Source organism: Pipistrellus hanaki (assembly GCF_964339955.1).
Source record: "Pipistrellus hanaki genome assembly, chromosome: 2".
Lineage (NCBI taxonomy): Eukaryota > Metazoa > Chordata > Mammalia > Chiroptera > Vespertilionidae > Pipistrellus > Pipistrellus hanaki.
In genome coordinates, this window is record NC_140504.1 from 132535259 (window position 1) to 132548129 (window position 12871).

The 12871-nt window shown below is 35.8% G+C and overlaps 1 protein-coding gene across 19 annotated transcripts in view; it reads left to right on the plus strand.

Annotated features, from left to right (window-relative positions):
- The window catches only part of ARHGAP29 (Rho GTPase activating protein 29), a 78735-nt gene that overhangs the window by 28273 nt on the left and 37591 nt on the right, over positions 1-12871 (plus strand). For all 19 annotated transcript variants that reach the window (XM_084873380.1, XM_084873388.1, XM_084873390.1 and 16 more), the window contains 3 exons: positions 1100-1234; positions 11791-11887; positions 12264-12336. In XM_084873380.1, the coding sequence (XP_084729506.1) occupies positions 1100-1234; positions 11791-11887; positions 12264-12336 (305 nt within the window). The remainder of the gene's footprint in view (positions 1-1099; positions 1235-11790; positions 11888-12263; positions 12337-12871) is intronic.

A 12871-nucleotide genomic window follows, 5' to 3' on the forward strand; every position in this document is an offset into this window, starting at 1 on the left:
AACATTTCAGAAAAAAATTAATTGTATAATTATAATAAGACACTATTAGAAAAAACATTCTTTGTTTTTTTTAAGCTATTTCAATAGGGAAGCAGTATAACATTAAGAGAGTGGCTCATTTGGTTAGGTGTCATCACCAAAAGATTGCTGGTTTGACTTCTGGTCAGGGTACATGCCAGGATTGTGGGCTCCATCCCCTGCAGGAAGCACCAATAGATGTTTCTCCCTCTAACCTTAAAAATCAATTTAAAAAAAGTACTTTTAAAAAATCTGTGGCTTTAATAATTATATTATATGGTTTAAATTCTGATTTCACAGTCAGGTAGCATTGTGAACTTAGGTGTGCCTCAATTTTCTCATCTGTATAATAGAGATTTAAAAATTATCTGCCTATAAGTATTAATGTGAAAGTTAAGTGAGATAGTAAGTCCTTTTAGCAGTGCCTAGCACATAGGAAGCACTTACTGGTAATAAGTGCTATTATAAAATACTAGTGCTCTGTAAGGTTGCAGAAAGGAAAATTACCTCACAGTATTGTATTTAAGGTGGTTTGTCGTTTTGAAACTTTTGAGGATTACTTCAGGGGTTTTAAGTGTTACAGGGTGATTTTACTTTTTGTTTTGCCTGGAATGGTGACCCAGGAATATGCCTGTAAGTGCTGGTATGATTATGATTAGCACACCTGTTTTCACTGGCCAGAATATTCTGGTTTGAATGATAAATTATATGTTCTTAAATATTGGTTAATATATCACAAATTCTGTTACCATATATATTAAAAAATATTAGAATAAAAACACAAAGACAGGAAAAATGTACCATATAAAGTTTCATTAACAGCATATTTTAGGCAGAGAAAACTGAAAATTGGCCATAACTATGAGAGCCTTGAAATCCTTAGTGAACTAAAATGGTTAAAAAAATTTTGAAGGCTATATGCATAAATCATATATAATTGCAATGATGAGAAAAGAAGTAAAAATATTCGTAGGCAAAAATTGCTTCTACTTGAAATATGCTTCAGAATGATTTTTCATGCTCTAGGTTCCTGAAACTTGGTTTTGGAATCAAATTTAATTTTTTTTTCTCTTTTTTTAAGACTGTTTTAAAGAAGTCATTCATATACGTCTGGATGAACTTCTCCGTGTTTTAAAGTCTGTAATGAATAAACATCAGAACCTCAATTCTGTTGATCTTCAGAATGCTGCAGAAATGCTTACTGCAAAAGTAAAAGGTAAGAAAGATTATTAAAAGTGGGTTGGTGAGGATAAAACATCCTAGTGATACATTTTCATTCATATTCACTACGGAGCCATTTCCTCTCGTGACATTTGTATGATGTGTATTGATAGGCGTTATGTTGTGTACTTCAATATTTAATATTCTCACTGACATACCTAAAACTCTTTCTCTTAAAAACAAAAACTTTTTTTTTTTTTTTTTGGCAGAAAACACTTTAAAAATACTAACTGAAATAAACTGCACAACTAATATTTAAAATGTTTGTGTTTTTAAAGTGTCCATACTCTTTTGAAGTAGGCTAAATGTATACTAAATGTAGCTTGTTGTGTGAGGACAATTGATGCTAGAAAAGTTATAGTGACTAAACTTAAACTAGGAAACCAAATGGAGAAAAAGGAGACTTAATTTAGACATTATGTAAATGTGTGTGTGTGTGTGTGTGTGTGTGTGTGTGTGTGTGTGTGTTAAGCATGTGCTAAAAGAATCAAGAATTGGGACATTATTCTCTGTTAAATGACTTGCTGCCCCAACGTAGTAGAATTTGTTAATCTGGGCTGCAGTATATAAGAAGGATTGAAGAAGTATATAAAGGGAGTTTTGGAGAAGAAATGAGACTGGAGGCAAAGAGTTAATTTAGGAGATTTTTAGAAATAATGAGCTAGATGAGGATGGACAGTCTGAGCTAAGGCAAAAGCTGGAATGTGACAGTGTACAATATGGTTGTTACAGAAGAAGTAATGGATGTTGATTTGATGAAACATACCACGGGTTGAATATTAGGGGTTAAGTTGGAATTTGGAGTTGAAGATATGGACTTGAAAGTTGTTGTTGATGTTTAAGTGGTGATGGAAGAGGATTATACTAGCTCAGCCTGTGCAGAATAAATATTGCACTGAGTATGAGATCCCAGAGACAGAAGATAAGAGGAACCAGAGGAACACCTTAGAAGTAAGGAGATGATCTGGAGAAAGATGTCATGAAATTTAAAAGTGCAAGGATCTAAGAAGTGATCTTCAGTGTTAAGTGTCACTGATAGGTAATGTGAATCCAAGTAAAGTAATTATAAAAAGGGACTCCCTATGAATTGAATAAGGAAAGGAAAGGCTAGGCTTCATTGTGGAGCAGAATTACCTGTTCTGTCTCAAAGGCCAAATAGGCATTAACTGAGCGAGAGGGTGGTGTTGGAGACTGATAGAAGAAGCTTGTACAGGAACTCTGGATGTTGAAGAGTATGACATATACTTGGTGAACACACTAATATCTAGAGAGGGCAAATGGCAAGTGTCAAGGGATGAGGCAGGAAGAGAGAAAAAAAAATCTTTTCAATAAAAGAGTTTATACTTAAGAACTGCCTCCTCTATTTTTGACATAGACCTGTCCTGTTTGTGTGGTTCTCTTTTTTTCTGTATTTCAAGTACTGAGGGAAAAAAGTAAATAGATAACTTCTGTTGTGGCTTTTTAAAATTTGCTTAATAACCACATTTGTTTTTAAATAGACTGTTTATAAGTGCCATTTAACTTAACTTAGATAGGGAAATTTGTGTCTATAGATAGTAAAATTTCCATGCTTGGAAATAGCAACCACAGTTCATTCAATTGTTGTCAGTAGCTATTGTGTGCAGTCAGGATGTCCTGGGGAAGAAGTGTGCTTGTGCATGGTTGGTGTCCACATTCCAGAAACAGACTTGAAGAAAGTGGCCTCTCAGCTGCCTTGAAGATTTTTATTTATTTATTTATTTTTTTTGGTAGTAAAGCAGTCTTTTGAATATTATTTCCCTCTATGACTGTCTTTACCCTTGGGATTATTGTTAGGATTTTACTTTTGTGTTTGATGAAATTTAAAAGATTACTTTGTTGGGAAACTTATTCTGGTTCAATAGGATTCCATGAAACTAGAGACTAGAAAACTTTAAAAATTATGTTGTATTTGGTGTAAGTTTGTTTTTAAATACACCCCCCCCCCCATACACTCTTAATAAAGATTAACACTCTTAATCTTTTTTTAATATATATTTTATTGATTTTTTTTACAGAGAGGAAGGGAGCGGGATAGAGAACTAGAAATAACAATGAGAGAAAAATATCGATCAGCTGCCTCCTGCACATCCCCTACCAGGGATGTGGAATCGAACCTGGGACCTTCCAGTCCGCAGGCCTATGCTCTATCCACTGAGCCAAACCAGTTTTGGCAACACACACTCTTATTCTTGAGGTCATCAAAAAATATGTTTGATACCGCAAATGAAAAATATTCAATGACCTAAAAAAATAGAAGAACATAAAGGAAAACTATTGTATCAGAAAGTGTCAGGAATCTGGAGAATGTCTTGCCATAACCTTCTGATTACATTTAGAAAACAACTATGACTTGTCTTGCTTTGTAGATATTAACTTTCCAATGCATTTTGCAAATATACCAAACTGTTAAAAAAAATTACGTATAAATGCAGAACAACTTTAGAATAAGAGAGGTATAAACTTGTTTGTGTTACTGCAGGTTTGAATGCATGAAATTCCTCCACTTCTAAGTATAAGTGAAAAATTGGAATCTCACTCCTCTTATTTTATATTTTAAGTGTGAAATTTACCTCTTAATAACTTTAAAAGAAAAATCCTTAACTTTTCCTCCTTCATTCTAGTAGTGATCTGTATTTCCTGTTTCTCCTGTTTCCAAACAGGAAGTTCAGTCAGATGAAATACTTGGAATATGATAAGAGAGATAGATACAGCTTATTTTTGAAGTAGATAAAGACATCTTTAGCATGCAGTAATTGATTATGTACTTATGTATTTTTATTTTCATTAGTATTTACAAATATTTTGGTCTTATTTGTAATGTAAATTAAATCTCATTTGTAATATAAATACTTCATAATCTGTGCTTGGCCTATATTTAAAATTTGGTAAATGAAAAAGAAAAATAAGCTTTATTAACATATTCAAAATTAGAAGCCTCATGTTTTCTTTTTGTTTTGAAAAGTTAATTTTTAATAGGCAATTTATTTATACCAGGAGTGGGGGACTTATTTCTGCCAAGGGCCATTTGGATATTTATAACATCACTAAAAGTCCGGTGCATGAAATTCGTGCATGGTGGGGGAGTGTTCCTCAGCCCAGCCTGCACCCACTCCAATCTGGGACATCCCTCTCACAATCCAGGACTGCTGACTCCCAACCGCTTGCTGCCTGCCTGCCTGATTGCCCCTAACCTCTTCTGCATGCCAGCCTGATCACCTCCTAACCACTCCCCTGCCAGCCTGATTGCACCTAACTGCTCTCCTCTGCCAGCCTGATTGTGCCTAACTGCCCTCCCCTGCCGTCCTGGTCTCCCCTAACTGTCCTTCCCTGCAGCCCTGGACGCCCCCAACTGCCCTCCCCTGCTGGCCCAGTAACCCCTAACTGCCCTTCCCTGCTGACCTGATCACTCACAACTGCCCTTTCTTGCCAGCCATCTTGTGGTGGCCATCTTGTGTGTTGGAGTAATGGTCAATTTGCATATTACCTCTTTATTATATAGGATTCCCAGGCCATACAAAATTATTATCTTAAAAATTAGCCTGCAATATTTGGCAAAACATTTAATTCAGCCCTACTGCCTTGGCAGGGCCACATCAAATGATTTTTCAGGCCTTATATGGCCCTCAGGTTGGATGTTTCTCACCTCTGATTTACACAGTTGATAATGGAAATAGTGTAAAAGAGTATGTAGTGGTGAAGTTTTCTACCTCAGATACTTAGCTACCATTACTACTTTCCCTAGATAAGCAACAGTTGTTACTGGTTTTTTGTGTATCTTATTATGTATATGTAAGCAAATACAATATGTTCTCTTTTTTACCTTCCTTTTTACACAAATCATAGCATTCTGCTCCTTGCTAATTGTTCTGAGTTATCTGTACATAAAGGGTCTCTTTTGTTGTTATTTGTTTTATTTTTTTCAAAGCTGCATGGTAATCCATTATATTGATGTACTGTAATTTATTTAATCAGTTTATTACTAATAGATCTTTGGATTGTTTTCCATTTTTTTTCTGTTACAAACAATGCTTCAGTGTTAATTCTTAGATAGGTAGTTACTGGATCAGAGAATGTATGTGCATTTATATTTTGGATATTGCCAAAGTGTCCTCCATAGAGATTTCTCTTTCTGATAGCAGTGCTTGACAGGGCTGATTTTCTGCACCTTTGCCAACAGAGTTGGTTATAAAGCTTTCTTATCCAACCTTTGTATATCTAGTTACAGTAAAAATTGTTATATCAGTGTAGATTTGATTTGTATTTTGAGTTTAAGTATCTTTTTATATGTTTCAGAGCCATTTGTACATCTTTTATATCAATTGACCCTTTACCCATTTTTTCCTGATGGTTGGTCTTTTTTTTTAAATATTGATTTGTACAAAGTTTGTGTAAGTGGAATTAGTCCTAATCTTTTATATAAGTTGAATATTTTCTTTAGTTTATTACCTTTTCATTTGTTTGTTTGTTTGTTTTAATTTTTACACTTAAATTTATCAATCCCTTGTATGGTTTTTTGGTTTTAGAAATTAGGAAGGACTTCTCTGCTCTGAAATTATAATAGCATTCTCCATTGTTCCTTCTAAAGTTTTTATGGTGTCATTTATTAAATAAATCTTTGATAAGTTCTAGAGCAGTGGTCAGCAAACTCATTAGTCAACAGAGCCAAATATCAACAGTACAACGATTGAAATTTCTTTTGAGAGCCAAATTTTTTAAACTTAAACTTCTTCTAATGCCACTTCTTCGAAATAGACTTGCCCAGGCCGTGGTATTTTGTGGAAGAGCCACACTCAAGGGGCCAAAGAACTGCATGTAGCTTGCAAGCCACAGTTTGCCAATTACGGTTCTAGAGTATCTCCATGTCTAGCTAATTTATCAAATAATACATCTTTTCCTACTGATCTGTTATGTCATCTTAATATAAATACACTGAATTGTCACACATATTTCTAACTATTTATGGTCCTTTTTGTGTCCCATTGATTTGTTAAGTCATGTGCCAATACTACACTGTCTCTATTGTAGTTCTATAGTATGTTTTATTATCTGATAAGGGTAGCTCCTCTTTCCATTATTCTTTTTGTTCAGGATTTATTTTTCTGTGAAGATATTTTAATTACCTTGTCTAGTTCCAAAAAATATCTTGGTATTTTTAGAGTGATTTGTGTGAAATTTATAAATTAAATTAAAGAGAATTTATGTACTTAGCATTTCTGCCTGAGAATATAGTACGCATTTCATTTTAAGTTTTCTTTTATTTTAGAAACAACTTAAAAGTTTTCATTTTGTAAATTTTGTAGCTTTTCTCCCCTCAGCATTTTCCCTGTATATAAATGCTGAAATTTTTCTTCCACTATATCTTTTAATTCAGTAATTTTCAAACTTCAAATCTGTTTTATGACATCAAGTTGGCAGACTGTGACCAGAATTTTTAAAGTATGAAAGGGAATAGAACAGGAAAATCACAATGCAACACTCATTGAATAAGACTTAAGGATGTTTAAAAAATGTTATATAACAGAAAACTTATATGAATACTAGTGGCCTGGTGAACAAAATTCGTGCATTGGGTGAGGGGTCCCTCAGCCCAGCCTGCACCCTCTCCAATTAGGGACCCCATGGAGAATGTCCGAATGCCAGTTTAGGCCTGATCTCACTGCTGGTTTAGGCCCAATCCCACAGTCAGACGCAATCTGGGACTGCTGGCTCCTAACCACTCATCTGCATGCCTATCTGTCTTATCTCCCCTAACCTCTCTGTCTACCTGCCTGATTGCCCCTAATTGCCCTCCCCTGTTGGCCTGATCTCACCCCCAACTGCTCTCCCCTGATGGCCTGATCTCACCCCCAATTGCCCTCTTTGCCTCGGCCCCCACCACCATGGCTTTGTCCAGAAGGAAGTCAGACATCTAGAAGATGGCTGGTCGACCCTGTCTAATTAGCATATTGCCCTTTTATTAGTATAAATATATTATATAGGATAGGATTGCTTAAATGGGGGGTAGGGAGTCTTTTTCAGTAGGAGGAGATGCTCTTGGTAGAAAAAATGCATAATCCCTATATCTGGACTGATAGCCATATGCACTATACTGCCAAACCAGTCATTAAAAAATTGAACTGCTTTTTTACACCTTACACCAAACAGCTATTGCCTTTAAAGCCCGTCTTCAGTCCCCACCTTATGTTCTGTCTTCACAGTTCACCCAGATTAGGTTCTGATTGGTCTGTTTCTATGCCAGTCAGTGTCAAAAGCTTTGCCTCTTAGGCAGCCATTGGTTCCTCACAGTTCACCCAGATTTGGTTATGATTGGTCGGTTTCTATGCCAGTCAGCATCTCCAGGCCTATCTCCGGGCCTGATCAGAGAGGCAGAGCTGATCAGCAGCTCCTGAGGAGGCCCGGAGAGAAAGAGAGGCATAGCTGCTGGCCAGGCCCAGAGAAAAAGAGCAAGGCAAGGGCTCATCAACAGCTGCCATAGAGGCTACGGATAAAACCCTGCTTCTCTCTCCAGGCCTCTTCTGGGCCTGATCCCCGCATCCCCCTCGGCAGTCAGTGCTGGGTTGAAGCGCCTGCAGCAGTGGCAGTCAGTGTTGGGCTGCCACAGCACTGACTGCAGGACTGACTTATGGTTGGTCAAGCGTTTGGTCCTTGTGGACCCTGGTTTTTATATATTAGGATGATATACAAGGTCATGATGTAAAATGTTTTCCTTACTGAAGGTGGTGGTAAAAAAAAAAAAGTTTGAAAGTTGCTATTCTAACAAGTGTAAGTATGAAAGCTAATTATGTGATTTCTTAAAGATATACTCTGTGTGTCTTAGCGCTTATTGTTGAGACTTAGTAGGCAACCCAATGGAGAAAATTATTTGAACCTGGATGAAACTTCTGATGAGATTTTGAAAAAGGACTAATAGTGGGATGAGAATAGAGACAGAGATACTAATGAACAGGCTGTTTAATAATCCAGACTAGAGATACATTGTGGCCTTTTCAACTAAATCAGTAGTAATGGGAATGGAAAGGAAAGGAAACTTATTTTAGAGGCATTTTGAAAGCTAAGCTAATGAACTAAGGAATGTATGGAAAATAGTAGGTTTGAGGAACAGAATAGAAAGATAAAGTGTTTAGTTCATGTTGAGATTGTAATGCTGGTGGTTAAAAACTGGGAAATAGGGGAAGGAATATATAAAACAGACTGTTAGAAAGGTAGGTATAGAGTTTAGAAGTTAAAACTAGACAGGTAGTTTAAGAATTCACTCCCTTAAAGGTACGAGAGTGAATGAGGTTCTGTGGGGATAACGTATAGAGAAGAAAGCCAGGGTGAAAAGTGCAGACTGAATGTGAACAACTGTATAAAGTACAAATTGTCTATAGATATAGAACATAAAGATATTTACATTTACTAATTACCAAGCACTGTACTTTATCTAGGTGCTTTACACTTTCTCTGTTGTTCCTTTCAATAATATGCCATTGTGCATACCAAGAATTGAAGTTGGGTAATGTAGGTGACATAGGAAGTAGTAGAAGTCAAATTTGAACTCAGGTCTGAAACTCTGAAGCCTTCTTGTAATTACTAGGCCACATTGTTTAAAAGAGCAGAGTACTTCAAGATGGAAGGAAGTGTATAAAATTTATAGAAATAATAGCTTACATTATTGAGGATGTTCTTACTGTATGCCAGAAACGGTTGAGGTCAATACTATTGTTATATCAGCTCCTGTTTTGCAGCTAATGAAGCTGAAACAGAGAAGTTTGTCCAAGGTTGTATATGTATTAAGTGGTATGAGTTGTTGAGCATTGTAGAATAGTTAAGTGGGATAGAATTTTAGAATAAAAAAGGCCTCCAACTTTGACTACTAGGAGGTTATTGTTGACAGTTATTCAGTGGTATTGAGTAAAAATATTAACTAACATTTATTGAGCATTTTCTGTGTAACAGGCTCTGTTCTTAAGTTCATTCAATCTTCACTACTGTTCTTGAAATACATATTTGTTTTATAAATGAGGAAACTGAGGCACAGAGCAGTTAAGTTACTTAACCAAGTAAGAGACAGAGGTAGGAGTTAACCTAGGTGGACTGGTTTCAGAGCCCAAACTACTACCAGTGGGCTAAATCTGGCCTGCTGCCTGTTTTATTGGAACACAGCCACTCTTATTTGTTTGTGTATCATTGTATCTTGTTTAAATTTGACTCCTTTAGGCAGAATTGAATAGTTGCAACAAATGGTATGGTCTGAAAAGTCTAAACTATTTATTATCTAGCTCCTTACAGAAAAAGTTTTCTTACCCTTGATAATCATTAAACTGGATGGAAAGTAAAATCTGGATGAATGCAGTCATGACCTATTTATAGAGGTTTGGCCCGTATTTAAAGGGTAGAGTTAGATCAGTTTTGACATGCATATACTTTTGAAACCATCACAGTCCAGATAATGCATGTTTCTTTGTAATCCCTCCCCTCTGTGCCTCCCTGAGCTTCCTTTTCCCAATTTGATAAGTTGTTTTATTTTAATTTGTGCAAAAATACTTTCTAATTTCCTCTTCTTTGATTCATGAATTATTTAGAAGTGTGTTATTTAGTTTTCTAATATTTGAGGATTTTCCCAAAAATCTTTCTGTAATCTCTAATTTATTCCCATTTAGTCACAGAACATATTTTGCCTGATTTGAATCCTTTAAAACCAACTGAGATGTGTTTTATGGCCAATAATATGATAAATATTCACCTTGGACTTGAAAAGAATGTATTTTGTTATTGGGTGGAGTGTTCTATAATTATCCAATGGCTGATAGTATTGTCGAAGTCTTCCATATTCATACTGATTTTTCATCTATGTTTTCTGTCAGTTATTGAGAGGTTTACTGAAATCTCTGGCATTACTGAGAATTTATCAATTTCTCATTATAGTTCTATTAGTTTTTGCTTCAGGCGTTTTAAAATTTTTATTAGGTGCATGAATGTATAGGATTATGTCCTTTTGATAAATTGACTTCATCATTATTAAATGACCTTCCTTCTCCCTGGTAGTTTCCTTTGCTCAGAAATCTACTTTGTGTGATATTAGGCAGTAAGCTGGGCTCACCACATTTGTTTCTTGTCATTCAGAACTTTGTTGCCTGATAGCAAGTGTCTTGAAAACTGTTGTCTCATATATTTTGTTACAGGTTTCTTTTAGTTCTTTTAGGCAGAAGTATAAGCCTATTTTTCCATGTTAGCCAGAACAGAAGTCCAAAAATATTTTTTAAATTAATTATGGTGGTTCTCAGGTTTTTCTTTTTGTTTGTATTGGGAATACTTAGAAGACTCTAATGAAAGATAGGGACCTTAGCCCCTCATATCGACCAAGGCTTATACATGTAAAATCTTGATTGTAATTTCATGAGGTTTGCAGGCTTAGGGTTTATTTCATTCCTACTCAGAGATCCTTACTTTCCAGCAAGTATTTTCAACCCTAATTATATGTTAGAATCACCTGGGGAACTTTAATAACTAACCATGCTTTACCCTGACCTATGAAATCTGAACCTTTAGTAGTGGGACCCAGACTTTGGTTTTAAAACTCCCTAGGTAATTCTAATGTGCAGCCAAACTTAAGAACAACTCTTATTTTAAGACAAAGAAGTGACTTCCTCTCCACTTGGTTTCTCTACCTTCCCTTTGATGGCAAGTATCCTAGGGAAGATAAGATATATATATCTTGGGGGACGCCAGGATTTAGGAAGCCAGTTGCTTCTGAAACTCAACCTAACTAGAGTGGGTTACTTTTTAAAAATTGCTAATCCCACATTCAGATATTGTTCTGATAAATTGTATCTAGATTTTTATCAAAAGTGCACGCAGAAATTATAATAAGAAACCTTTTTCAGTTCTTTCACAATTTGCTTTAGCAAAATTAAAAATGTTAGAATATCCCTCTGGTAAACAGAAGACAGCTATATATCAACTAACATGGACCTCAGCACCCAAAGGCCTGCAAGAAATAAGGCTATAAATAAGTAGGAATTTAAATTTTCTAAAACTTTGGGTATTTTTTATGTGCTTGCTTTGTATTTAGGTTTTATGCTATGTCAAATGTATATATATATGACTTAAGTTCTTGGTAATTCATAGTGAAAAATGTACTTCATGTTGACTTAAGTAAGCCACAGTGTGTGTTTAGCTGTTTTTAAAAAATTCCATAAAGCAAGAGAAAATAGCACAGAGCACTCTTAATGAGAGAATTCTGGTGTGACATGGACTCTGGGATTCTAAGACTGATTGATTTCATATTGAGTCACTTAGATGTGTCAAATTATATAATACATGGAGTAGTCAGTGTGGAATGCCAGTTACTTTTGTGTAGGCTAATTTTTTGGTATGATTTTTTTTTAAATGAAGAACTTGAACATTGTGTCCTTTTTGTGTATTAAGCTGTTCATTTTCTGATGATTCTATAAGTAATGGTAGATTTGTAAGGGTTTAAGTGATTTTATATAAATCTGGTTTAAAATATTTTCTTTGTCATTGATTTTAACCAACTTTTACCTATAGCTGTGAACTTCACAGATGTTAATGAAGAAAACAAAAATGACCTCTTCAGAGAAGTGTTTTCTTCCATTGAAACCTTGGCCCTTACCTTTGGGAATATGTAAGTAAGAGGACTCTCATTTAACAAATTTTGGGCCTACATATCTTAGTGAGTGTTATGTTACTTAATTCAGTAAATACATATTAAGTAAATTGTTAACCAATATAAAATAGGATCACTTTGGAAAAGCTATATACTGTGTTGATTTAATAATACTATATTTGAAGGTGTCTTTAGAGCTATTTATGAGCAGCATTGATTTGCAAGTGACTGTATGGTTTATGTAAATAGAGTTTTAGGAATTTATTTCTAAGGATCTTATTTAAAAAATTTATTCTGGATGACATATTGAATGTAAATCCTGTGACATAGCAATGTAATGACTCATTTTTTTCTTTTTTCTTTTTTTCTTTTTTTTTTTAACCTCTCTTAATAGTCTGACGAACTTCCTTATGGGAGATGTAGGCAATGATTCATTATTTCGACTGCCTGTTTCTCGGGAAAGTAAGGTAGGGCAAATTTGTGTGAAAGCAAAGATTTTAATATTTTTAACTTAATATTTCAATAATTTTCTAATCTTAATCTCAGCATACTCTTATAGTTTTTTATCTTAGCAAGAAAAACATATCAATTGATAGTAAATATTTTAATTTACTAGAGCCCCGTGCATGAAAATTCATGCACTGGAGGGTGGGTCCCTCAGCCTGGCCTGCCTCCTCTCACAGTCTGGGAGCCTAAAGGGTGGAAGGCGACCTGGCAATCAGGGAAGATGACGCCCTATTACACCTTTGCTCCTGCCACTGCCTGCAGTGCAAACCTCGGCTGGCCCTGGGTGGCTGGGCAGCCGCCATCTGAGGCTTGCCTGCACCTCGGACTGGCCCTGGGCGACTGGAGGACTGAGGGGACTGGGGGACTCCAGAGGCAGGTGCGAGGAGCGGGAGGGGTGGGCCTGGCCTTGGCACATGCCTACCTGCCGCCCAGGTGGGGCTGAGGTGACTAGGCGCTGCCATCTTGTGGCTGTTGGTGCTGCCATCTTTGAGAGCG